This window comes from Dendropsophus ebraccatus, chromosome 5 (assembly GCF_027789765.1).
Source record: "Dendropsophus ebraccatus isolate aDenEbr1 chromosome 5, aDenEbr1.pat, whole genome shotgun sequence".
NCBI lineage: Eukaryota > Metazoa > Chordata > Amphibia > Anura > Hylidae > Dendropsophus > Dendropsophus ebraccatus.
Genome location: NC_091458.1, coordinates 6597492 through 6625095, shown reverse-complemented (window position 1 = coordinate 6625095; position 27604 = coordinate 6597492). Strand labels below are relative to the sequence as shown.

Genomic DNA, 27604 nt, shown 5'->3' with positions numbered 1-27604 from the left:
TGAATTGCTAAAACACCAGAGGTGCGACTACTACCAGAGGGATCCAACCTGTCCACGTTAAGAAGTTCATCAGTCCTGAGTCTTCAGTCCTGCCGCACATGGAGATGAAGCCATTGCTGGTTAATAACTATACTGAGTTAAGCACATACAGTTAGCTATTCCACCTACATCCACCTGATTATACAGGAAACTACACAGAGTTGCGAGAAGACTGATGCACGCAGGGATCGTCCCCCTAAGTTGGTTGGGACCTTTCCTGTATAAATAGAGTCCACAGCTATCTGACTACATGTCTCCTGACTTTATGCTTTTTTAAGGACTGAGAAGAAAAGTGTCTCCAAGACACCTTACCATAGCAATCTGAGAGTGTCTGGAGTGAAGTTTTTGAATGTTTTTCTTTTTATGTTTTTAATTGGGACCTAATGCCAAAACAGCTGTTTTTTTCTACATGGTATCTAGTCTATATTAATCCTCCATTCATTGTACGGTCTGGGCCATAGGAAAGTTCACTTTCCTTCAGATATGCTGAATAAGAATGGTTGCTGTGAAATATGTGAATTTCCACATAAACAAGGTGAGCAAAATACAATCAGTATAAGACCACCTTATGTGTACTTTTGTACCCTATGTGGCCCTCTGTCTGTGTGTTCCTCATTTCCTTATTTTGTCTCCCTAATTCCTGTTATGTCTTTGTTCAAATTCTGCGTTTTGTGCTGTTTCAAGTCTAGTCTGAGGTTGGAGAAGCTGCATCTCACCGAAGTGCCCCTCTGCTCCCGCCGAGTCCTGTTTGGTTAACACCAAGGTTGGCTTCTATCTGCTAATATGCTGGTGGCAAGTAGTTCTATATGTGCCGCTCCACTTATCACAGCAAGGTCGACTTGTTACCGTGAGTACCGATTGTCTCTCAGGACCCTCTCCAGCAGCTTCTCTGGGTCTATCTACCTTTGTCCTACCACCACCTCCTTCTCCATAGACTTCTATGGGCAGCTATAACCAGATCCCTAAGTGATTCTTTCTCTTCTCTCAAGATGGACTTATAGTTTTGTAGTCATACGGAGTGAGTTTAGAGCAAAGGAGGAGGAGGAGAGGAGCCTAATAAATTACTCACATTTTGTATACTGTGATGTCTCCCGTAAGATTTATTCATCTCAGTCCGTTCTATGATCTCACAATGTGAAACATTTACATAATAAAACATTGTAACCCAATTAAAAACATCATCTTTTTTCGACAAGCAATGTAAAATGGAAGCAATTTAAATTTTACACCTCTCTTACTTTACGAGCCCTGACGTACACCAGGCTATCAAAGATCATGTAGCCACCATAGTCTACACGTGGTCTGCTCTCCAGACTCTCAATGACATACCCGGAGTCCATAAGAGCCGCCCTCAGAAAATCCTCATTGAAACATAAAACATGAAACAGAGGTTCCCCAACTTTGTAAAACTTTGCATTTATGAGAACAAATATAGCCAAGTAGCCGCCGACCTTCAGCAGAGCCGCCGTCTTCCTCAGGTTATTCCGGAACTCTTCATGGTCTTTGCTGATCACTTCAAATCCACAGGTGGTTATCAAACAATCAACCGGAGGAAGAGTGCCGGGGGCCACAAGGGGGTCGGCGGCGATGTCACAGTCTATCACCCGCTTAAATCGCTCTCTTAGTATTTCTTCCTTCTTTATCCACCCATCGCTGAAAAGGCAAAAGATAAAAAAAGGTAATGGAATAATTGACATTGGGGCGATGAAAAGTCAAGAAGCAAGGAATGTATTTCTACAGATGCCCGGAGCTTCCCAGGTTCAGCTGGGCTCACAATGCAGTTTATCCCTCTGTAAGGTGTGTATACATGAAGAGGAGTATACATGAAGAGGAGTATACATGGAGAGGAGTATACATGGAGAGGAGTATACATGGAGAGGAGTATACATGGAGAGGAGTATACATGGAGAGGAGTATACATGAAGAGGAGTGTACATGAAGAGGAGTATACATGGAGAGGAGTATACATGGAGAGGAGTATACATGAAGAGGAGTATACATGGAGAGGAGTATACATGAAGAGGAGTATACATGGAGAGGAGTATACATGGAGAGGAGTATACATGGAGAGCAGTATACATGAAGAGGAGTATTCATGGAGAGGAGTATACATGGAGAGGAGTATACATGAAGAGGAGTATACATGGAGAGGAGTATACATGGAGAGGAGTATACATGGAGAGGAGTATACATGAAGAGGAGTATACATGGAGAGGAGTATACATGAAGAGGAGTATACATGGAGAGGAGTATACATAGAGAGGAGTATACATGAAGAGGAGTATACATGGAGAGGAGTATACATGAAGAGGAGTATACATGGAGAGGAGTATACATGGAGAGGAGTATACATGGAGAGGAGTCCAGGATCTTAGTCATAGCAGGGGCCATGTATTTGTATATAATTTGGTTGACTATGACTAAAGACTATGTGACAACATGGCTGCTGATACGTCCTGGATCCAGTTACATGGGGGAGAAGAGCATGACCAGCTGATGCAAAAAGTACAGCGCACCACAAAAGATCTAGGCCATGGATGAGCGTACTGTCCATGCCTGAATCTCTGCGTTGGGGTTCCCAGAATTAGGTGAGGCAATCTGTCTGGGTCCGGTGTTCGTAATAAGAATAAAGTTTGTTGAATGACTGCTGAGCAGCCAATCAATCTGCTTTATTGCTGTGGGCATTCGCACAGCCATCACAGCCCTGCCTAGTATGGACACAGTGTGGACAGGCTGGTAACGGGTCCTGGCGCCTCTTCTCCGAACACTAGAGCAGGGTCCGCACACTTGAGCAGGGTCCGCACACTAGAGTAGGGTCCGCACAATAGAGTAGGGTCCGCACACTAGAGTAGGGTCCGCACACTAGAGTAGGGTCCGCACACTAGAGTAGGGTCCGCACACTTGAGTATGGTCTGCACACTAGAGCAGGCTCCGCACAATAGAGTAGGGTCCGCACACTTGAGCAGGGTCCGCACACTAGAGTAGGGTCCGCACACTAGAGTAGGGTCCGCACACTAGAGTAGGGTCCGCACAATAGAGTAGGGTCCGCACACTTGAGCATGGTCCGCACACTAGAGTAGGGTCCGCACACTAGAGTAGGGTCCGCACACTAGAGTAGGGTCCGCACACTAGAGTAGGGTCCGCACACTTGAGCAGGGTCCGCACACTTGAGCAGGGTCCGCACACTTGAGCATGGTCTGCACACTAGAGTAGGGTCCGCACACTTGAGCAGGGTCCGCACACTAGAGTAGGGTCCGCACACTAGAGTAGGGTCTGCACACTAGAGTAGGGTCTGCACACTAGAGCAGGGTCCGCACACTTGAGCAGGGTCCGCACACTAGAGCAGGGTCCGCACACTAGAGCAGGGTCCGCACACTAGAGTAGGGTCCGCACACTAGAGTAGGGTGCTTCTGCTAGCCTGGGACAGTTAGGACTGGAAATCTTAACTACTTGCCCTTTCAGGACACTCATTGCTAAGATACAGCGGTTAGGTCACTTCTGTGGCCAGTACATCGATGAGTTAGCCACTGACTGCTGTGGCCCATAAATCCGCCATTTAGCCACTGACTACTGTGCTCATTAAAGAAGGGACGTGGGTTGTCGGTGGGGATGGAGCTGCTGCAGGGAGAGGATCTGGACGTGGTATAACTGTGCCTGCTACACACCCATAGGTAACACCTTTCTCTGGTTCAAGGAGCTACCAGGGCCTACAGCATCATTTAGTAGGCCCAATACCCCTCTCCAAATGGTGAGGCCAGGCTGCAGTGTCCCAGAACCCATGACCTCTGCTGCTGAGGTATATATGTCCAGGACGGCACTACTGTCATCTTTATTTCAGGTCTAAGAGGTTAATCTGCAGACAAAGTAAGTACAACTGCTGTTTTTGTGAAGGGGTTCTATTCAGGTACAGCAAGCATATGTTGGAGTAGCTAAAAGGGTTAACTGTGTATGTAACAGCTTGTACCTGAGGGGATGTTTGCCAGCCATCTCCCTATCTCTGAGCCTATCACAGCCCTGCAATATTTTCCCTCCAGTTCTGGCCAATCCTGTGCTTAGCTACCTCCACCAATAGGGAGCCCCCTTTGGAGTCTATTAGTAGAGGTGGAGAGAGCCAGGTGGGCTTCAGTGTAAAGAGACCACAGCAGAGTGTACTGAGGGTAACTAAGCCTGGGGCCTGGTCCTATGGCCAGAGCCTGAAGTAAAGAAGTGTATGTTGAGGTTCTGTATCCTTCAAGGCCCCTAAAGCCAGGCTATGGCCTGCTAAAGCTCCAAGGAGTTAACTACCACAGCTGTGCCCCCTAGACCTGTCCATGCTGAGAGTATTTTCACTCACATGTCTGTCTCAAGTCCCACCTAGAAACAAAATATAAGACAGCTCTCCATAGCGTAATTCAGACAGGGCTGAAGTGGTGAAAAAAAGCACATAGAACACATAGGTTGTGCTGGTGTAAGGCCCAACTCTTGCTGATAGCATGTGAATGAACCACAGCCACAGGGATTAAAGACCGTCAGTATCCTCCTCCACTCCAAGGCGGGAAAAACAGGCACAGGTCCAAGGAGTAATAGTCATATAAAATATCATAAAATGTATTAAAAGAATTATTCCAGTGACACAATGCGTTTCGAGACCAGTCCGGTCTCTTTATCAAGGGTCTACTACCATAAGGTATTAGATATCATATGGTATTAGACACTTGATAAAGAGACTGGACCGGTCTCGAAACGCGCTGTGTCGCTGACATAATTCTCTAAATACATTTTATGATATTTTTTATGACTATTAGCCCTTGGACCTGCACTTGGAGTGGAGGAGGATACTGTCAAGTCCTACCTGTCTGCACAAGGACCTATCTGAAGCAGTTGGAGAAATTGCTATTTGCTGATGTGCTCGGCTGTTTCTTGCTTGGCTTCCTTGGCATACGTTGAGGAGTCAGCTCTGCCATTCAAACCTGGGGCCCATACTACTGGATTTGCCCCTCTGTGTACTCGATCAGAATTGACGGATATCTCTACTCATATCTGTCAAAATGAGTAACCAAAAGTGTGCCAGAGACTTTCAGCCAGTATGTGAGACTTGCCCCTTTGTTGTACGGAAAACACTAGACCCCGACACAACTTCTGGAGTCTGCATTGTGGTGGCCACTTACTGTTCCATCCAATGTCTGCCTACTGGAAAAAGGAAGTGAGAGCACACATGGTGACAAGATGGCCGACAAGCTACAGCAGATTACAGAGGCCACAGCCCAAGTGCTATCAGTCTGAACAGATATGTAGAACTGCAGGGGGTGTCATCACTGATAAAGAGATCCATCTATCCACAGCCAACCCGGACAAGCTTACATTCCTAAAAATTAACCAAGCATCGATCCCACACGACTTGTCGGTCCTGGTGCCTGATTGAGGAGACATCATACAAATGCCCACCAGTACCTCCTCATCCTCCTCATCCACCCATATGGCTACATCCATGCAGAGGGTCAAGTGGGCGAGGTGGAAGTGGCCGCGTAGGAGGAAGATGCAGAGGGCCTCTCCGCATCTTCCTCCTACGCGTTCACTTCCACCTCGCCCTCTGCATCTTCCTCATAGGTGGCCACTTCCAACTTGCCCACTTGGCCCACCGCATCTTCCTCCTACGTGTCCACTTCCACCTCGTCCACATGGCCCTCTGCATCTTCCTCCTCCGTGTTCACTTCCACCTCGTCCACTTGGCCCACCGCATCTTCCTCCTACGTGTCCACTTCCACCTCGTCCACATGGCCCTCTGCATCTTCTTCCTACGTGGCCACTTCCACCTTGACCACTTTGACCTCTGCCTCCTCTTTCCAAATTATTATTCCAGTTAATTTATTTCTTTATTTTATTAGAATTTTATGTTATTATTTTAAGTATTTTCCCCACCTCTCTTTGCTGAGCAATTGTCCTGTTTTTATCTCCATTTTCTCAATTCAGCCCTCTATCCCTCCCTTCCCCCATTTTACAGCCCAAAAATTCGGATTCCCCTTAACATTAATGAAATTCGAGGATGAGTTGGGGTTAATTCCGGTTTGTCAGACCCGAACTTCCAAGGGTCCGCTCATTCCTAATCTAGACTTATTAGTTCTTATTGACGTCTATGTTGGACGATGAGACCCACCTCCTGCCCCACCTCTTGCCCCCTTCTCATGAAGGTTGAGATCAGTCTCCGATGGCATCACTTTACCTTCTTCCTTCCAGTGACGATGCATACTGTGACATGTGCGTCCAGTCCAGGGCCTCCGGATCTTTCTTCAGCCATTTTCTCAGCGCCAGGGAACATTCATCTGTGAGTTCCAGGACGTTGATTTCTTCAAAAAATTCACAGCAAACCAGCAGCTTGTATGGGGCAGGACTAGGGTTGAATTGTAGTAAAGTTCTGCCCTGAATGTGACCTGTAAAGCAAGAGATGAATGACTATATACACGGAGTATGACCTGCGTGATAAGACCATGATGAAAATACTTATTATACAATATATGGATTTAACACAGGTGTACTGCTCCCTACAGTAGTTATTAGAGTCTGAAGGAGAATAGACTGAAGCAGGTAATATACACTAGAGGAATGGATGATCATTGCTTCTTAATAGGCTTTTTGGGTGCAATATCGGTGTCCCACCACTGGTGTTTGTCTTGTCCTGTGCACCTGTCAAAAAAGCTTTTTCTTTTCTTTCAGGTTAAAGTGGTGATGAGGTATTCTAAAGTTTCACCACTAGGTGTCAGCATTTTATATTTATATGTGTTGCACAACTGAAGGTAGTAATGGGTTAATGTTTTATCTGTACCATGTGTTTTGTGCTGACCAACAGGAGGTGCCCTTTCCTACCTATTGCCTTTCTCCTTTCTCCTGCACACACTCATCCCCACCACTCACAGAGAGGCACACTACAAGGCCCTGTAGGAGGAGTTTATACTGGTGGAGGAAGTGCAGAGTAGTCTCAGTCTTATCCAGATTCTCACAGAGGAAGGACACAAAAACCACCATTCCTGCTGTAGTTAATCCAGGGCCAGGCTGATGCCAGGACCCCTGGAAGAGCAGTTCAGTTGAGTCTAGTCACCTAAGTGTACAGATGCAGTAAGAGACAATCAGTTTTTTTATCACTACTACTATACCTATTATGCAGTGCTAAGCACACCAAAGAAGAGCCTGGACTTTGAGAGGTAACCAAGGAACACCCTGACCCACGCTAGTAACATGTCTACAAAGAGCAGAGCAGTATCCTGACTACAGAGGAACAAGCCTTGATAAGACAAAGCAGCCAGTACTGAAGGCCTACGTATCCTATTGCGCAGTGCAGGTAACTGGGACACCTCAGACACCTAGCTATACCCAGATAACCACGGCTGGGGCTTGTACTACCCTACTGGGACAGGTTCAATGATACCAGGGGGCAGAAGGTGGTCAGACAAATGTCTATACAATTAATACTTCACTATTGAAGATATGTCCAGGTTCTGGCAGAGTACATTGCTACACTGGGTTGGGGTTCCTCTGGCCAACTCCTCTACTCTACTCTACAAGCACTGCTACAGTTACCTCTCTCTCATGCTATACTCAAGCATCTCCTCCAGATCAAGCACTCCAGTGTGTACAGATTTATCTACTTGTGAAAATGTGTACTGTTATTCTTAAAAGCCTTACAGTAAAACTATATTATATTTTTATACGATCAGGACTCTGTCATCTTCCATACACACCAGCACCCACACACACACCACCTTGGGTCATTTTTTCCCCTTTCTGTGGGTGACGGTACCAACAGTTTGGGTGGGTTAGTTGCCACTCAGGACTACCGGGACAAGAACCCAAGGGACACATAACAACCCAGCAGGTCACCGACCATCTGGGGAACACAGCCAGCCATACAACAAGCAGGTACCAACATCACACCTGTGTGCTGGACAAGCGGCACGACTATAACATCACTGGCTGAGCTGACACAAATACCATCAGTGCACCATACAATAAGAGACACGCCACATAATGACCAAGGCAGACAGTCCTAATGATATAAAGAGATACAGAAGGTCTGCACTCTCTTACTCTTACCCAATCTTACTGTAAATTCTTTACTTTGTCCAGAAATCGAGATAATAACTCCTCTTAAAGTTCAAGCTAGCAAAGTTACAGAATTTGGATGGATGGTGGAAACAGGTCACAGTCCCTTGTCAGTGGCTCTTTAAACAGTTGCATAGTGTCCCAGAACCTGATTCCCACTGCTTTTATATGTATATAGGTAGGTCGGCACTGATGGTGTGTATATTTCAGGGAGATTATGGTTATGGCCTGCTAGAGCTCTAAAGGGGTAACTATCACAGTCCAGGGCATTCTACCTGTTCACGTTGTGGGGGATTATCACTCTCAAGTATTCTGAAGTCTAAACAAGGATGTATTTTAAGGGGTTGGAGAAGTTCTACTAGCCTATGTGCCTCACTGCCTGCTGCTAGTTTCCATAATTGAGGGACTAGCTCTGTCTAGTTGTGCAAATTAGGGGCTCATACTACTGCACCTGGCAATCTGTGATCTCTTCCAGCATTGACGGACAGTGTCAGACTGGGCCACTGGAGGACCACTAGATGTTGCCACTAGATGTCGCTAGTATATGTACTGTATGCCTAAGTATTGCACAGCTGTGGTGTCTAAAGGGTTATTGGTTCTGTGATCTGTGCACCAATGAGAGCTTTTTCTCTTTTCTACCTATCTCTATCCTTCTCTTTTCTTTGCACCCTCTTCTCACCCACTCACAGCACCCTTTACAGATGCTGTAGGAAGTTGTCACATGGGGAGAGGAAGTGTAGCCACACCTTTGGATTCTGTATAGGACGGACACAAACAAAAATGCTCCCTATAGCGGTCAAGTTGTGCCCTGGCCTATGCCAGGTCCCCTGTTACGGGACTAACACAACTAGTCCAGTGTAGTGTAGTCTGAGCTGTGGTAGTAGACACACGCACCTGGGACCAGAGATCACTTCTTTCTTGAAAGCAGCATTTTGACACACTATGCAGTGCTGAACGTGAACTTAAAGAGGACAAGTCAGGGATCATCCCAGCCAACACAGAGAACACGTCTAAAAGTGCAGGACAGTATCCTGGAGAAAGAGGAACTGATAGAGCATAGTTGCTAGAAGCCTACGTACACTATCTAGCAGCGCGGGTGTAGGCTATAGGTGGTGCAAAGACCAAAAGAGTCAAAACACAGGCACAAGTATTCTCTCTACTTTCAAGTACTTTTCTTATTCTACCCCTGAAGTTCCGGGAGAGCATAGTACTACTTTGGGTTGAGACTCTCTCGACATCTTCCTTCTAAGCTCTCAGCACAGATCCTGTCTCTAAGGTCTAAAGAAACTTATCAAGCTGAACCTCACTGTGTATCATTGTATCAAGTATTCTGGCAGTAAATAAGAGTTTATTTAATTTAACTGGACTCTGTGATTCCTATCCCAGCACCTACACAGCCATTGCACCTTCCTTTGGTCATCTCCCCTTTCTGTGGGTGGCGGTACCAATATTCTGGGTTGGTCACAGCTCCACTCCGGACCACCGTGATAAACGGCCATGGGACCCATCACATCCCGACAGGTCACCGACCACACAGGAAAGGGTATAGCCAGCCTCACTAAACTAAAAGCAGGTGTGCCACCATACCTGTGTGCCCAACCGGCACTGGCATCATGACAGTATAACACCTTGCTGAGCTTTATCTCGACCACCCACTACACTAGTGGAGTCACACAGTACCATCTGGCAAGTGACCGGTCGTTCCTTCCAGCGGGGCGACATTACAATTCTACATGTTCCACAAGTAAATCTAGCACCCCTGGGTTACCACATAACTAGCAGAGATGTATATATATATGTGTATACACTCACCGGCCACTTTATTAGGTACACCTGTCCAACTGCACGTTACCACTTAATTTCTAATCAGCCAATCACATGGCGGCAACTCAGTGCATTTAGGCATGTAGACATGGTCAAGACAATCTCCTGCAGTTCAAACCAAGCATCAGTATGGGGAAGAAAGGTGATTTGAGGGCCTTTGAACGTGGCATGGTTGTTGGTGCCAGAAGGGCTGGTCTGAGTATTTCAGAAACTGCTGATCTACTGGGATTTTCACGCACAACCATCTCTAGGGTTTACAGAGAATGGTCCGAAAAAGAAAAAACATCCAGTGAGCGGCAGTTTTATGTTGACTTTACTTACAGGTAAGATGTGGCACATATCCCTATAGCAGGGCGTTTAGCTAGACGGGGGTGATGTGGAAGCAACTAGGTGATAACTCTAGCTGGAAGCTCATAAACCGATCAGTGATGCAGGAGAGTCCTGGCTCAGCCCATTCCTCTTTTCTCCAGCCAGTTTACCCTCTCAGTAGGGATGGTACGAATCGAGTTTGGTTCGGGTTCGTACAAACCCGAACCCTCGGTAATGATTCCCGCTGTCTGCCCGCTCCGTGGAGCGGGCGAATCCAGCGGGAGGACCGCCTGGAAACCTGGGATACAGCCATAGCCATAGGCTGTATCCCAGTTTTCCAGGAGTTCCTCCCGCTGGATCCGCCCGCTCCGTGGAGCGGGCAGAGAGCGGGAGTCTGATGCCGAGCGTTCGGGTTCATACAAACCCGAACCTCGGCAGGTTCGGACCATCCCTACCTCTCAGATTAGGATCAGGATCTCTAGAGAGGAATTATTTACCCTCTCAGTGAGAACTGGAGACTTGGGCAAAACCTGCCTGAACTCCACATGGTACCGGAACCAGATCTGTCTTAGGTGAAGATGGCAACTGGAACAGGAACATTTACACCTACATGACAGATTTGTATTCCCAGAGAAGTGATACTAGTAAGTGTCACATTAGACAACCATATAACCTTGTAGTAGGGGGCGCTGTTCACCTGTTTTGTTTTCCTCATTAACACCTCAAAGGTCACCTGGTCACCTGGTCACGATGTGTGATTCATAAGACGCCCAACTACAATGCATTTTCATAACAGTTTTCCTGCTTGTAAAGATGTAAGGCTGGCATCATCACCGGGCAACCTAGGACAGATGCCAGGGCCCACTGGGCATACATTTTAAAGGAAAGGATGAACTTCAGGTACACTTTTAGGTTCCTCATACTCAGGGGCGTAGCTAATGTCTCTTGGGCCCTGGTGCAAGAGGTCAACTTGGGGCCCCCCCTTCCTCAACCAAGTGATGCTATTGGTATATCTCAAGACCGATATTACCAATAAAACCAGTATATAGGAAATATTATCACCATATATATTATGTATACTGAGACCAATATTACCAATAATACCAGTACACAAGGGGCAAATATTACCATCACCACCATGTTGTTATCCAGTATACTAAATCCAATAAAACACTGTACCAGATTACAAGTAACAAATATTACCACCACATACTAATACCACTGCATACTGACTAACACCACCGCTGCTACTAAATAATCCACTGTACACAACTCACTGTCACCGCATCCAGTCATATAGAGCTCTACACAGGCTCTGTACACCATATACATTACAGTGCAGTTTTATCCAGTGACTCACAGGGGACGTCCTCTCTGATCGGAGTTCTTCCCTTTTCATCTTCTTCTGTCCTGGGCCATTATGAGAACTTCTCCGAGCCACGAATCCACAGAATCTGCCAGACAGACATATTAGGCTCCTCACTCTGTCACCACCCTCATCTCTATACACACTGCACATCTGTACTGGCCCCTTTACACCCTCATTTAGTGGGTAACCCTGACACTATGTGATCCCACTATAGTACATGCCCTATTGTATACGCCCCTCCTCCGTGTAGCCCGCCTTATAGATGGCCCCCAATGTTTCCCCCTTATAGATGTCCCTGTTTTGTCCCCCTTATGTTGCCGCCCATGTTATCCCCCTTATGTTTCCCCCCATGTTAGCCTCCTTATGTTGTCCCCCATGTTAGCCCCCTTATGCTGCCCCTCCCCCATGTTAGCCCCCTTTTGCTGCCCCTCCCCCATGTTAGCCCCCTTTTGCTGCCCCTCCCCCATGTTAGCCCCCTTTTGCTGCCCCCCATGTTAGCCCCCTTTTGCTGCCCCCATGTTAGCCCCCTTTTTCTGTCCCCCATGTTAGCCCCCTTTTGCTGCCCCCCCATGCTAGCCCCCTCTTGCTGCCCCTCCATGTTAGCCCCCTTTTGCTGCCCCCCCTATGTTAGCCCCCTTTTGCTACCCCCCCATGTTAGCCCCCTTTTGCTGCCCCCCATGTTAGCCCCTTATTGCTGCCCCCCCATGTAAGCCCCCTCTTGCTGCCCCTCCCCCATTTTTGCCCCCTTTGCTGCCCCCCCATGTTAGCCGCCTTTCACTGCCCCCCCATGTTAGCCCCCTCTTGCTGCCCCCCCCATGTTAGCCCCCCTCTTGCTTCCCCCCCATGTTAGCCCCCTTTTGTTGTCCCTGTTAGCCCCCTTTTGCTGCCCCCATGTAAGCCCCCTCTTGCTGCCCCTCCATGTTAGCCCCCTTTTGCTGCCCCCCCATGTTAGCCCCCTTTTGCTGCCCCCCCATGTTAGCCCCCTTTTGTTGCCCCCCCATGTTACCCCCCTTTTGTTGTCCCCATGTTAGCCCCCTTTTGTTGCCCCCTATGTTAGCCCCCTTTTGTTCCCCCCTATGTTAGCCCCCTTTTGTTGTCCCCCATGTTAGCCCCCTTTTGCTGCCCCCCCATGTTAGCCCCCTTTTGTTGCCCCCCCATGTTACCCCCCTTTTGTTGTCCCCATGTTAGCCCCCTTTTGTTGCCCCCTATGTTAGCCCCCTTTTGTTCCCCCCTATGTTAGCCCCCTTTTGTTGTCCCCCATGTTAGCCCCCTTTTGTTGCCCCCCATGTTAGCCCCCTTTTGTTGCCCCCCATGTTAGCCCCCTTTTGTTGTCCCCCATGTTAGCCCCCCTTTTGTTGTCCCCCATGTTAGCCCCCTTTTGCTGCCTCCCCCCCATTTAAGCCCCCTTATTTTGCAAAGCATATAAGAAAAAAAAAAAAAAAACACAGCACACAACTCACCTGACAACTCGCTCCCCCGCCGTGGATCTTCTCTTCTGCAGTCCGGTCCCCGGCTGACGTGCGGCTCCCCAACTCTGTCCCGTCCCCGACAGCACACACTGAGCTCTGTGTGCGCCGGGGATGTTACTTCCGGCACAGCGGGCGCTTGTTATAGACGCTCTCTGTGCCGGAAGTACCATCGTCCCGAGCCTCTTGTGACCACAAGCAAATCACTGCTTGCGGTCACAAGAGGGAGTCAAAGGGAGGCAGTGTGGTGGCAAGGGGGGGGGCCTCGCGGGCCCCCCCTTGGTAGCTGCCCGATCTCGGCGGCGGCGACCGCTGCGACCGTGGTCGTTACGCCACTGCTCATACTCTTCGAGCTGCTCTAGGGGATGTGGGGTCAGGCATCAGGACCCTTTATAATCAGCTCCATCCTGGGGGGCCTGTCTGGGTGCAGCCTGACCCTAGGAGGTAACATTAGGAACCTACCTGCCGACATTTCCTTGTAGAGTTGCCTCATGGGGAAGTAGATAAACTCATCGAGAAGTGTAGGGTGGGAACTAGCAGAGAGGTAAGTGTCATAGAAGTCTCTGGCACTGAACTCCTTCTGATGGAGGTGGATCTCGCTGTCGCTCCCGTCCATCCTGTATGTGAGATGATGAGGATCTGGCCATTGGGTTTATAAAGCCCTGTGAGTCAATATTTGTAGATGTCATAAGACGCTCAACACGGAGCATGTGATTAGGTAATGAGTTCTGTGTGTGTATATATATATAGTATTTAATTTTCACATAAATTACCCATAATACACATCTCAGATACACAGGAGGAGGTCAGGTGATCATGTGTCAGTTAAAGTAAATCAGGTAAATACAATACAATACGAGTCATTGTAACGAGTCAATTGCGGCCCAGACCCCTTGATACTGGAGGACCATTAGATGCCCCAATATATGAAAATGACCTCATACCACGACTTCAGCTGACCTCAGATGTTTGGTGTTCTGGGACCATAGTGAGGTATTATCTGGCCAGGTGAGCTTACCAATATAACTGGGTCAGTACCACATGGCGCCAGCAGTCAGAAAATGGTGCTTAGAGCTGGGCTCACGGCCGGTCACAATAATTCCCTGTGTGTTCCCAGAGTTATGCCTACAGGCCTGTGGACAATTTATCCAAGTGTTGGTGGAGTTAGGCAGTCGGTGCAGTTGTTAGGCAGTTGTGAGTTACACGCTCACTATGTCAGTGTTTCCAATAATCAAGTGTGCAAAATATAAGGGACGTAGCCTTGGTTAGCAGGAGTTACGGCTGGCCAACACCATGGAGAAGCTGCGAACCTGAGTGCACTGATGCCCGACCACTTCTGTCAGAGGATGAAGCACATGGACAGGGAACCACCGCAGCGGAGATCTGCGACTTATGATGGATGAGCAATGAGGAGGGAGACAATGCACGGGGTGGTGACAAGGCCCTGGAACCTACATGAACTGAAGCCTGTGAGAGTCCTGAGGAAGAGGTGGTGGACATATCCTCAGCTTGTAGCCAGTTGGTCGGCTGGTACTGGCAACCGTGCCCAGGGATTGAGCACACCAAAGCCATCTCACAACACACAGGTGGTTTGCACATTGTAATTGAAGTACAAAATGGTGCACTATATAGCGCTGACCACTCTATGTTTGGGGCTGCGTATCAGTGTAGAGCTACTACCTGCATGTAACAATATAAAACAAGGTATCTGATCGCGCTCCTCTTGATTGCTGAGTCCTCAGGGCCTTGGCTTGAAGTAGTGCCTATTTATTCTCAGGCTGTGTGCACACTATGGTTAATCCTCTCACTACATGGAGTGTGGAAGATAAATATATGTAGAGACACAAATAGTATATATTGAATGATAGATAATAAGTTTGGTATAGATAGTAGCGTTCCCCTAATCACAGCAGTATACTCTCCAAGGTAAGTTTGTATACTTATGAAGTGGAGCTAAGATGAACCCCCCCCCCCCCCCTCTGACTGTGATTACATAGCAGGGTCCTGATGTGCTCCGGTAATACAGCAGTTTTTGTCTGTTGTTCCCATATACAGAATGATACTTGGTTCGCTGTCCTAATCCTCTGTGGTGGCTAGCGGTCCTTGATCCTCAATTCTTTGCGTCCGGAGGAGGACTCTGCTATGTAATCACAGTCAGAGGGGGGGGGGGGGGGGGTGTTTTGGGGCATTGACTATTCCTGTGACTTACGGGACAGGGGAGCAAAGGGGAGCACCACATGCAAAAATAGGGGCAGGTAGCGCTCTGGGATTGGTTGTAGGGCGGGCCCACAGGGACTTACTTCAGAGCAGGGACGGAAGTCACGTGCCACTCGTCCAGTGTCCAGTGGCAGAGTAGATCATTGACCCACAGACCCACCCACTCCTTTTTTCATTGTTCGCATTTATGTTGGTGGCGTATACGCCTAGTTGTTTGTTCAACTTCAAATGTCCTTTTTGTTGTCACAGCTTGGCGGGGGAAGGACCTTGCGAGGGAGGACGGTGAAGGGTCGGCGAGGTACCTTGACGGACCAACGAGGACATGCCCACCGCAGGAGCGGTGGCCTGGCATGCAGGTAGCCTCGCAAGAAGATACTGCGCAAGGTCCTCCCTCCCAAATTTTTGTACACATGGTTGAAAAAATTAGTAAATAAACAAGCTGTGGCCTTCCCCCACCCATCAAAAGTTGCCTGTTATTATTATTACCTTTAATGTAGTCCAAGAGAAAATATATGGGTAGGTAATTTGGGCATTATGTCGTGGTCTACACTAGGGGTACCGGCAGTCATCTTAGCTCCATTTCATAAGTATACAAACTGACCTTGTTACATAGTTACATAGTTAATACGGTTGAAAAAAGACACATGTCCATCAAGTTCAACCAAGGAGGGGATGGATACAGGGAAGGGGGAGGGGTGATAGGTTCTATACATACAGGGAAGGGGGAGGGGTGATAGGTTCTATACATACAGGGAAGGGGGAGGGGTGATAGGTTCTATACATATGCATTTATATTATTTTGGTCTAAGAACTTGTCTCTCCTGTTTTGAAGCCTCTACTGTTTTTGCTGTGACCAGATCCTGGGGTGACACAGATTCACAGTTCTCATGGTAAAGAAGGTTTGTCGCCTCCGGGGATTGAACCTTTTTTTCTCCAGGCGGAGGCAGCGCCCCCTTGTCTCTCCAGGCGGAGGCAGCGCCCCCTTGTCTCTCCAGGCGGAGGCAGTGCCCCGTTGTCTCTCCAGGCGGAAGCAGCGCCCCCTTGTATCTCCAGGCGGAGGCAGCGCCCCCTTGTCTCTCCAGGCGGAGGCAGTGCCCCCTTGTCTCTCCAGGCGGAGGCAGTGCCCCCTTGTCCCTCCGGGCAGAGGCAGTGCCCCCTTGTCTCTCCAGGCGGAGGCAGTGCCCCCTTGTCTCTCCAGGCGGAGGCAGTGCCCCCTTGTCTCTCCAGGCGGAGGCAGTGCCCCCTTGTCTCTCCAGGCGGAGGCAGCGCCCCCTTGTCTCTCCAGGCGGAGGCAGTGCCCCCTTGTCTCTCCAGGCGGAGGCAGTGCCCCCTTGTCCCTCCGGGCAGAGGCAGTGCCCCCTTGTCTCTCCAGGCGGAGGCAGCGCCCCCTTGTCTCTCCAGGCGGAGGCAGCGCCCCCTTGTCTCTCCAGGCGGAGGCAGTGCCCTCTTGTCTCTCCAGGCGGAGGCAGTGCCCTCTTGTCTCTCTGGGTGGAGGCAGTGCCCCCTTGTCTCTCCAGGCGGAGGCAGCACCCCCTTGTCTCTCCGGGTGGAGGCAGCACCCCCTTGTCTCTCCGGGTGGAGGCAGTGCCCTCTTGTCTCTCCAGGCGGAGGCAGTGCCCCCTTGTCTCTCTGGGCGGAGGCAGCGCCCCCTTGTCTCTCCAGGCGGAGGCAGCGCCCCCTTGTCTCTCCGGGCGGAGGCAGCGCCCCCTTGTCTCTCCGGGCGGAGGCAGCGCCCCCTTGTCTCTCCAGGTGGAGGCAGCGCCCCCTTGTCTCTCCGGGCGGAGGCAGCGCCCCCTTGTCTCTCCAGGCGGAGGCAGCGCCCCCTTGTCTCTCCAGGCGGAGGCAGCGCCCCCTTGTCTCTCTAGGCGGAGGCAGCGCCCCCTTGTCTCTCCGGGCGGAGGCAGCGCACCCTTGTCTCTCCAGGCGGAGGCAGCGCCCTCTTGTCTCTCCAGGCGGAGGCAGCGCCCCCTTGTCTCTCCAGCCTGAGGCAGCGCCCCCTTGTCTCTCCAGCCTGAGGTAGCGCCCCCTTGTCTCTCCAGCGCCCCCTTGTCCTTTGAGGGGGTTTTACCTGGAACATCTTTTCCCTATATTTCTTGTAGGGGCCATTTATATATTTAAATAAGTTAATCATATCTCCCCTTAAACGTCTCTTCTCCAGACTAAACAAATGTAATTCTTTTAATCTCTCCTCATAACTAAGACGCTCCATTCCCCTTATTAGTTTAGTTGCCCGTCTTTGTACCCTCTCCAGCTCTAGAACATCCTTTTTATGAATCGGGTTCCAAAACTGGACGGCATACTCCAGATGGGGCCGCACCAAAGCTTTATAAAGCGGTAATATTATATCCCTGTCCCGAGAGTCCAGGCCTGTTATATACATGACAATATCCTGCTGGCCTTAGAAGCAGCTGACTGACATTGTGTGCTGTTCTGTAGTCTATTATCTACAAGTACACCCAGATCCTTCTCCATCAGCGACTCTCCCAGAGTAACTCCCCCCAGGACATATGATGCATGCGGGTTATTAGAGAATATAGAGAATATACTGCTGTGATTAGGGGAATGCTACTATCTATACCAAACATAATATCTATCATTCAATATATACTATTTGTGTCTCTATATATATTTATCTTCCACACTCCATTGTAGTGAGAGGGTTTAACCATAGTGTGCACACAGCCTGAGAATAAATAGGCACCACTTCAAGCCAAGGCCCTGAGGACTTAGCAATCAAGAGGTTTGCACATTGTGCCGACAGGGCCTGAAGCCTGGCATACATCTTAATAATCTGAGCGGCACCTGCAGGACCAGACATTTAAAGGGAAAGCACAAGCTTGAGTGGACCAGACACCTGAAAACCCAGGAAACATTAGAGACTCCTTCTGCTACCTCTTCTGCTTCAGTTGTCTCTGTCTCACATTCCCACTCCTGAGCAACAGGGCCACAAAGGGAAGATGTTACAGTACCAGCTGCACCATCCTCAGCAAGCATGTCCACACCGCCTGACGTCCCCCAAACACTGGAGATAAAGCCGAAGTGCCCCCCTCACACCCACCAGCCCGACCCTTAGTAGTAATACTAATAGTTTTATGTGATTCCTGGCCGCCACCACTTCTCTGCCCTGTACCAAGAGACCGGGAGAAAATAAGGAGTGCGCTGTGCAACATGGGCAGGGACACACACACACACACACAGAGCAGGAGCTGTATACAGAACTAGCAGCACCAGCATGGTATATATATATATATATATATATATACACACACACACAGAGCAGGAGCTGTATGCAGAACTAGCAGCACCAGCATGTTTTATATATATATATATATATATATATATATATATATATATACACACACACACAGAGCAGGAGCTGTATGCAGAACTAGCAGCACCAGCATGTTTTATATATATATATATATATATATATATATATATATATATATATACACACAGAGAAGGATCTGTATACAGAATTAGCAGCACCAGCATGTTATATATATATATATATATATATATATATATACACACACAGAGAAGGATCTGTATACAGAATTAGCAGCACCAGCATGTTATATATATATATATATATATATATATATATACACAGAGCAGGAGCTGTATACAGAACTAGCAACACCAGCATGTTATATATATATATACACACACACACACAGAGCAGTAGCTGTATACAGAACTAGCAGCACCAGCATGTTTTATATATATATATATATATATATATATATACTAGGGATGAGCGAACTTTTGAAAAGTTCGGTTCTGATTGATCCGGCAAAATTTTGTAAAGTTCTGGATTGGTCCGAACCGAACCAAAAACAAACCTTGCTCTGACGGCTGAATAATTGCAGCTATAATAGTGGGAGTGTGATAGGGAATAGTTTCGTTTAGTTGCAGTTGATATTACAATGAAAAAAGTGGGGGGAAAAAAAGTGCAAAAATAATGAGAAATAATAATAATAATAATAATAATAATAATAATAATAGGAATAATATTAATAAAATATAGTGAATAAAAGTGCCAAAATAGTGAGAAAAAATATTGAAAAAAAAAAAGTTTACAAAGAGGATGCGGCAGCACTTGATTGCACCCAGGCCAGGATTGTTGAGAAGAGACAAGTTGAGCAGCAGGAGGAGGCAGCAGTTGATTGCTCGCCTCTCAGGCCAGTATTGTTGAGAAGAGACAAGTCGAGGAACAGGAGGAGGCAGCAGTAGATTGCTCGCCTCTCGGGCCAGTATTGTTAAGAAGAGACAAGTTGAGCAGCAGGAGGAGGCAGCAGTTGATTACTCGCCTCTCAGGCCAGTATTGTTGAGAAGAGACAAGTCGAGGAAGAGGAGGAGGCAGCAGTAGATTTCTCAACAATACTGGCCTGAGAGGCGAGCAGAGACAAGTTGAGCAGCAGGAGGAGGCAGCAGTTGACTGCTCGCCTCTCAGGCCAGTATTGTTGAGAAGAGACAAGTCGAGGAACAGGAGGAGACAGCAGTAGATTGCTCGCCTCTCAGGCCAGTATTGTTGAGAAGAGACAAGTTGAGCAGCAGGAGCAGGCAGCAGTTGATTGCTTGCCTCTCAGGCCAGTATTGTTGAGAAGAGACAAGTCGAGGAACAGGAGGAGGCAGCAGTAGATTGCTCGCCTCTCAGGCCAGTATTGTTGAGAAGAGAAAAGTTGAGCAGCAGGAGGAGGCAGCAGTTGATTGCTCGCCTCTCAGGCCAGTATTGTTGAGAAGAGACAAGTCGAGGAACAGGAGGAGGCAGCAGTAGATTGCTCACCTCTCAGGCCAGTATTGTTGAGAAGAGACAAGTTGAGCAGCAGGAGGAGGCAGCAGTTGATTGATTCCAGTCCAGTATTATTGAGGAGAGGCTACTTGAGGAGGAGGCAGCAGTTGATCGATTCCAGGCTATTATTATCGAGGAGAGGCTACTTAAGGAGGAGGAGGCAGCAGTTGATCGATTGCAGGCCAGTATTATTGAGGAGAGGCTACTTGAGGAGGAGGCAGCAGTTGATTGATTCCAGACCAGTATAATTAAAAACAGACTACTTGAGCAGCAGTAGGAGTAGGCAGCAGTTGATTGATTCCAGGCCAGTATAATTAAAAACAGACTACTTGAAGAGCAGGAGAAGGCAGCAGTTGATTGCTTCAAGGCCAGTATTATCGAGGAGAGGCTACTTGAGGAGGAGGAGGCAGCAATTGATCAATTCCAGGCCAGTATTATTGAGGAGAGGCTACTTGAGGAGAAGGAGGAGGCAGCAGTTGATCGATTCCAGGCCAGTATTATTAAGGAGAGGCTACTTAAGGAGGAGGAGGCAGCAGTAGATTGCTCGCCTCTCAGGCCTGTATTGTTGAGAAGAGACAAGTTGAGCAGCAGGAGCAGGCAGCAGTTGATTGCTCGCCTCTCAGGCCAGTATTGTTGAGAAGAGACAAGTCGAGGAAGAGAAGGAGGCAGCAGTAGATTGCTCGCCTCTCAGGCCAGTATTGTTGAGAAGAGACAAGTTGAGCAGCAGGAGGAGGCAGCAGTTGATTGCTCGCCTCTCAGGCCAGTATTGTTGAGAAGAGACAAGTTGAGCAGCAGGAGGAGGCAGCAGTTGATTGATTCCAGTCCAGTATTATTGAGGAGAGGCTACTTGAGGAGGAGGAGGAGGCAGCAGTTGATCGATTCCAGGCCAGTATTATTGAGGAGAGGCTACTTGAGGAGGAGGCAGCAGTTGATTGATTCCAGACCAGTATAATTAAAAACAGTCTACTTGAGCAGCAGTAGGAGGAGGCAGCAGTTGATTGTTTTTAATTATACTGGCCTGGAATCAGACTACTTGAAGAGCAGGAGAAGGCAGCAGTTGATCGATTCCAGGCCAGTATTATCGAGGAGAGGCTAGTTGAGGAGGAGGAGGCAGAAATTGATCGATTCCAGGCCAGTATTATTTAGGAGAGGCTACTTGAGGAGAAGGAGGAGGCAGCAGTTGATCGATTCCAGGCCAGTATTATTGAGGAGAGGCTACTTGAGGAGGAGGAGGAGGCAGCAGTTGATTGATTCAAGACCAGTATAATTAAAAACAGATTATTTGAGCAGCAGCAGGAGAAGGCAGCAGTTGATCGATTGCAGGCCAGTATAATTAAAAACAGGCTACTTGAAGAGCAGGAAGAGGCAGCAGTTGATCGATTCCAGGCCAGTATTATCGAGGAGAGGCTACTTGAGGAGGAGGAGGCAGCAATTGATCGATTCCAGGCCAGTATTATTGAGGAGAGGCTAATTGAGGAGAAGGAGGAGGCAGCAGTTGATCGATTCCAGGCCAGTATTATTGAGGAGAGGCTACTTGAAGGGGAGGAGGAGGAGGAGGCAGCAGTTGATTGATTCCAGGCCAGTATTATTAATTCAGGCACGATTCACAAAAGTCAGCATCTCAACACTGTGGCAAGAGAGCCTCGTTCTTTGTGGTGTTACGATTTTACCCGCTGCACTGATTACCATCTCTGACGCCACACTACTGGCTGGGCAGGACAGCAGAGCCAAGGAAAACTCTGCCAGTTGAGGCCAAATCTCCAGTTTCTCTGCCAGCAGAGCAGTTGATTGATTATAGGCCAGTATTATTAAAAACAGACTACTTGAGGAGCAGGAGGAGGCAGCAGTTGATTCATTCCAGGCCAGTATTATTGAGGAGATTTGACTTGAGGAGGAGGAGGAGGAGGCAGCAGTTGATTGATTCCAGGCCAGTATTATTGAGGAGAGGCTACTTGAGGAGGAGGCAGCAGTTGATCGATTCCAGGCCAGTATTATCGAGGAGAGGCTACTTGAAGAGGAGGAGGAGGAAGCAGTTGATCGATTCCAGGCCAGTATTATGGAGGAGAGGCTAATTGAGGAGGATGAGGCAGCAGTTGATCGATTCCAGGCCAGTATAATTAAAAACAGACTACTTGAAGAGCAGGAGGAGGCAGTAGTTGATTGATTCCAGGCCAGTATTATCGAGGAGAGGCTACTTGAGGAAAAGGAGGCAGCAGTTGATCGATTCCAGGCCAGTATAATTAAAAACAGACTACTTGAAGAGCAGAAGGAGGCAGCAGTTGATCGATTTCAGGCCAGTATTATCGAGGAGAGGCTACTTGAGGAGGAGGAGGCAGCAGTTGATCGATTCCAGGCCAGTATTATCAAGGAGAGGCTACTTGAGGAGGAGGAGGTAGCAGTTGATCGATTACAGGCCAGTATTATTAAAAAACAGACTACTTGAAGAGCAGGAGGAGGCAGCAGTTGATCGATTCCAGGCCAGTATTATCAAGGAGAGGCTACTTGAGGAGGAGGAAGCAGCAGTCGATCGATTCCAGGCCAGTATTATCGAGGAGAGGCTACTTGAGGAGGAGGAGGCAGCAGTTGATCGATTCCAGGCCAGTATTATCGAGGAGAGGCTACTTGAGCAGGAGGAGCCAGCAGTTGATCAATTCCAGGCCAGTTTTATCGAGGAGAGGCTACTTGAGGAGGAGGAGGCAGCAGTTGATCGATTCCAGGCCTGTATTATGGAGAAGAGGCTAATTGAGGAGGATGAGGCAGCTGTTGATCGATTCCAGGCCAGTATTATGGAGGACAGGCTACTAGAGGAGGAGGAGGCAACAGTTGATCGATTCCAAGCCAGTATTATCGAGGAGAGGCTACTTGAGGAGGAGGCAGCAGTTGATTGATTCCAGGCCAGTATTATTGAGGAGACTACTTAAGGAGAAGCAGGAGGCAGCAGTTGATTGACTCCATGTCAGTATTATTAAAAACAGACCAGTTGAGGAGCAGGAGAAGGCAGCAGTTGATGGCTCTCAGGCCAGTATTGTTAAAACAGACAAGTTGAGATGGCAGCTTCCGCAGCTCTTGATTCCACCCAGTATGTTTCCAAATAGACAATTGACGGTGGGGGCATTAGTAGGAGTAGAATTCTTTTGGACCCAGAAGGACCTAGTACAGACAACTGAAGTTTGAAGCTAAGGATATGCACGTTTGTAAAAATCATTCTTTAAACATGAAAACATGTTGATGTAGAGTTCAGCACAGGACAGTCAACGTTAAAAAAAACCAAAAACCTCTAACATTACACCTAGTCAAGCAGGATACGGATATGGTAAAATAGACAGAGAACCTCACCCACAGAATCCATGAGGTGAAGAAAGTACACAGATTCAAGGCACAGATTCAAGATGGCTTTACCCCAGTTCCATTATCCAAAAATATGTGTCCAATTTTCATGAAATTTACACCTCACTGGCACTTGCTTTACAAATTGACGCAACAACTCTGGTGTCATACCTGTTGAATCTGGGCCTATGGCTGTTGGCGATACACACATCCACCACCAGCCTGAACCGTTGATACAAGGCAGGATGGATCCATGCTTTCATGTTGTTGACGCCAAATTCTGACCCTACCATCCGAATGTCGCAGCAGAAATCGAGACTCATCAGACCAGGCAACGTTTTTCCAATCTTCTACTGTCCAATTTCGATGAGCTTGTGCAAATTGTAGCCTCAGTTTCCTGTTCTTAGCTGAGCGGAGTGGCACCCGGTGTGGTCTTCTGCTGCTGTAGCCCATCTGCCTCAAAGTTGGCCGTACTGTGCGTTCAGAGATGCTCTTCTGCCTACCTTGGTTGTAACGGTTGGCTATTTGAGTCACTGTTGCCTTTCTATCAGCTGGAACCAGTCTGCCCATTCTCCTCTGATCTCTGGCATCAACAAGGCATTTCCGCCCACAGAACTGCCGCTCACTGGATGTTTTTTCTTTTTCGGACCATTCTCTGTAAACCCTAGAGATGGTTGTGCGTGAAAATCCCAGTAGATCAGCAGTTTCTGAAATACTCAGACCAGCCCTTCTGGCACCAACAACCATGCCACGTTCAAAGGCCCCAAATCACCTTTCTTCCCCATACTGATGCTCGGTTTGAACTGCAGGAGATTGTCTTGACCATGTCTACATGCCTAAATGCCGCCATGTGATGGGCTGATTAGAAATTAAGTGGTAACGTGCAGTTGGACAGGTGTACCTAATAAAGTGGCCGGTGAGTGTATATATATATATATATATATATTTTTTTTTTTTTCTTAACACCAGTTTGATGTCCTAACCAGGTGTAGCATCCAATACAATGGATGTATGCTTTTGTGTTTTTTAAATTCTGTCACCAGCTGGCTTAAAGGATAAGTCCGGTCAATTTATAAGTTTTTGGGTAAAGTAAGGGTACAGAAAGTTATTGATTGCCTGGACTTATCTTTTAAAGTGGGTAGGGGAAAAACCTGTGATGGGGTATGGGAGTGACCTCCCACCCTCGCTTTTGTCACTCCCAAAAAACCTCACCCTATGGGTACCTTCACATGTGGCTGCGGGTCTGCTGAGTAAAATCCACAGGGCCTTTTTATACCGTTCACCAAATGGCATTCAGTACTAGGGTGCCGGCCGGACATACGCAGTTCTGCGCTGAACTGGGTATTTGCGCCCAGCCTCATAGTACTGAAGGTGGCATAAAATCAGCCAACGATGCGCTGTGGATTTTAGCCAGCAGAGAACCACAAAAAAGCCTCCCATTGTAATGGCACCCGTAAAGAAGGCAAGATAACCTGCCTTTCAGCAACTGTTTGTTGCTGTAACTAACTGTGATGGTTTTTTATATCACAGTTGAAGGACAGCAGCCTCCGTGATATATACCCCATAGACAGCCTTATTCCACGCGTGACTGCATGAGAGGCGTGAAATTTTTTGCACACAGAAGAACCCCATCGGGATTTGTGGTGCAAGATTTCACTACTCTCATGATATCCACAAAATACCTCAAGAACAGTTAGTACCCGCTCACAAAACAGTGAGTAGTGTTCCTTGGCACGGGTGTCAGGGATAGAACCCCACGGCTATAGTTCACAAAAGGTGAAATCCACACTTTTTGAAGCATAGTCATGGGGATTATTTTAGGGTTGCTACTGTTCTTGGGGTATGGGTTGGACGGTGCACTGGTGTGAGGCATTAATCTGGTGTGGAGATGTTAAATGGCCAACACACCATGGGCATCAAATTTGGAAATGGGGATCTGTTTTTTCAAATGTATCCGAATTAAGTTGGGAATTTTTAAGGTGATTTCTTTAAAAAAAAAAAATTGGGGTCTAAGGGGGGAACATTACTTAAGTTAAATTACGGATTTTTACGTTGGGCACATATTTAGGATATTAAGGTCAATTTCTTGGACACACGGATTGCCATGCAAGACAGGTGACTGATGACTTAGTCATTCACATCAGGCAGGGGGGTGGTATAATCCGATGTAATCCAGGCACGATTCATCTTAACAAAAGTGAGCATCTCCACACTGTGGCAAGAGAGCCTCGTTCTTTGCGGTGTTACGATGTTACCCGCAGCACTAAATACCCTCTCTGACGCCACACTACTGGCTGGGCAGGACAGCAGAACCAAGGCAAACTCTGCCAGTTGAGGCCAAATCTCGAGTTTTTCTGCCCAGTACTGCACGGGGTCGGTGACACTTTGGGGCAGGGTAGAATCAAGGTAGGCAGTGACCTGGTGGCTGAGCTCATGCTGGTCCACGCCATGAGTCCGGTGCTGTGTCCTTTCTTCACCAGCTGGCTGCATGAAATCGCTCATGAAGGCTTGCAGGCTGTAGCGACTTCTGATGCCTCCACTAGTGGTGGTGGGAGTGGAGCGCGCTGGTTCCCCCCCAGAGGATGTTGTCTGGGAACCTGGCTGGTCTTGCAGGTAAGTTGAGACCAACTGACTGGTGAGCATGTCCCTGTAGTACACCAGTTTAGCCTCCCTCTGTGATGGCGCGAAGAATTCTGCCATTTTGCGGCGGAAGCGAGGGTCCAACAGGGTGGCCAGCCAGTATTGGTCCCTCTGGCGGATGTCCACACTCCCGCAGACACCTTGCCATCTGCACCAAGGACAATGACCCCCTCTCCACTGTCCTCGGTGTAGTTCCAGGGTCTGCTGGGGTCTTCCTCCTCTTCCTCTACCACCTCATCCTCGATCTCCTCCTGTGATAGAGAGGCAGAGAAACCAGGTGGCGGTGTGCGGAATGGCTGGGCGTAGACCTCTTCCTCCTCCTCAACCTCCATCTGCACTTCATCCAGCACTGGGCTCAAGGCGATGTTCAGCCTTGGAGTTGTGGCCTGGGAATCCTCGCTGATGATGTTGCTCAGCGCACTTTCCAGAACATGGAGGAGTGGGATGATGTCGTTGATCCCATAGTCCTGCCTGCTCACAAAGAGAGTCGCGTCCTCAAAAGGGATCAACAATTGGCAGACTTCCCGTACTGCCAGTGTGTTACTTGGAAGTCGCAGTGTGGCGTGAAGCTGCCTGATTGCCCCATAAGGTAGTCTGTTACGGCTGACCTTTGCTCGTACAGGCGGTCGAGCATATGGAGGGCAGAATTCCAGCGGGTTGGCACGTCGCAGGTTAGCCGATGTTGGGGCATACCGCGCTGTCTCTGTATTCTGAGCAGGGTGTTCCTTGCAGCGTAGGAGTGGCTGAAATGTTTGCACACTCTACGTGACATCCTCAGAAGGTCATGTAGTGCAGGAAATGATCGGAGAAACCTCTGCACTATGAGGTTGATCACATGTGCCATACAAGGTGTATGAATCAGCCCTCCCCGCTGAACTGCAGAAACAATGTTCCTCCCGTTGTCCGCTACGACACTTCCCACCGTTAGTCGACGTGGGGTCAGCCATTCAGCTATCTCCTCCCTGATGGTCCGGAGGAGCTCCTGCCCACTGTGGCTTCGTTGACCCAGGCTAACCAAATGGAGGACAGCCTGAGAGCGACGGGCCTGACATCGGTGGTAAGACACTGGGTCAGGTTGGACTGCAGTGGTGGTGGAGGCAGAACTTGTGCTACCCGCTGCTGGCCCCCTAAAGGTGACAGTGGCAAGAATGGGCCGACTTCCTGATGGTCTCCAGGAAGGATGTTGACCCAATGGGCAGTAACTGCCATGTACTGGCCTTGCCCATAATTAGAGGACCAGACATCAGCACTCAGGTGCACGGTCTTGGACACCGAGAGTCCCAATCAGTCGCCAACCTTTCTCTTCACATAACTGGGCAGTGATGGGACAGCTTTGCTCGAGAAGTAGTGGCGGCTGGGGACTCACCATCTGGGGTGCACACACGCCACAAAATCCCTGAAAGGCTGGGAGTCCACAACATTAAAAGGCAGGGACTGAAGCACCAGCAGCTTAACCAGGTGTCCGGCCAGTTTCTGTGCCATGGGATGGCTGCTGAAGTACACCTGATGTTTGCCCATGGACTCGGTCAGGGATTGCTGCCTCAT

General features: G+C 48.6%; 1 protein-coding gene across 1 annotated transcript; it reads right to left on the bottom strand.

Moving 5' to 3' along the window:
- Nucleotides 1-1132: 1132 nt before the first annotated feature.
- On the bottom strand, nt 1133-27604 carry LOC138793985 (indolethylamine N-methyltransferase-like). Its single transcript, XM_069972749.1, has 4 exons — nt 27426-27604; nt 13543-13697; nt 6239-6446; nt 1133-1692 (listed from the first exon to the last, which is right to left on the bottom strand). The coding sequence occupies exons 1-4, from the start codon at nt 27602-27604 to the stop codon at nt 1263-1265; spliced, it is 972 nt and encodes a 323-aa protein (XP_069828850.1). The 3' UTR covers nt 1133-1262.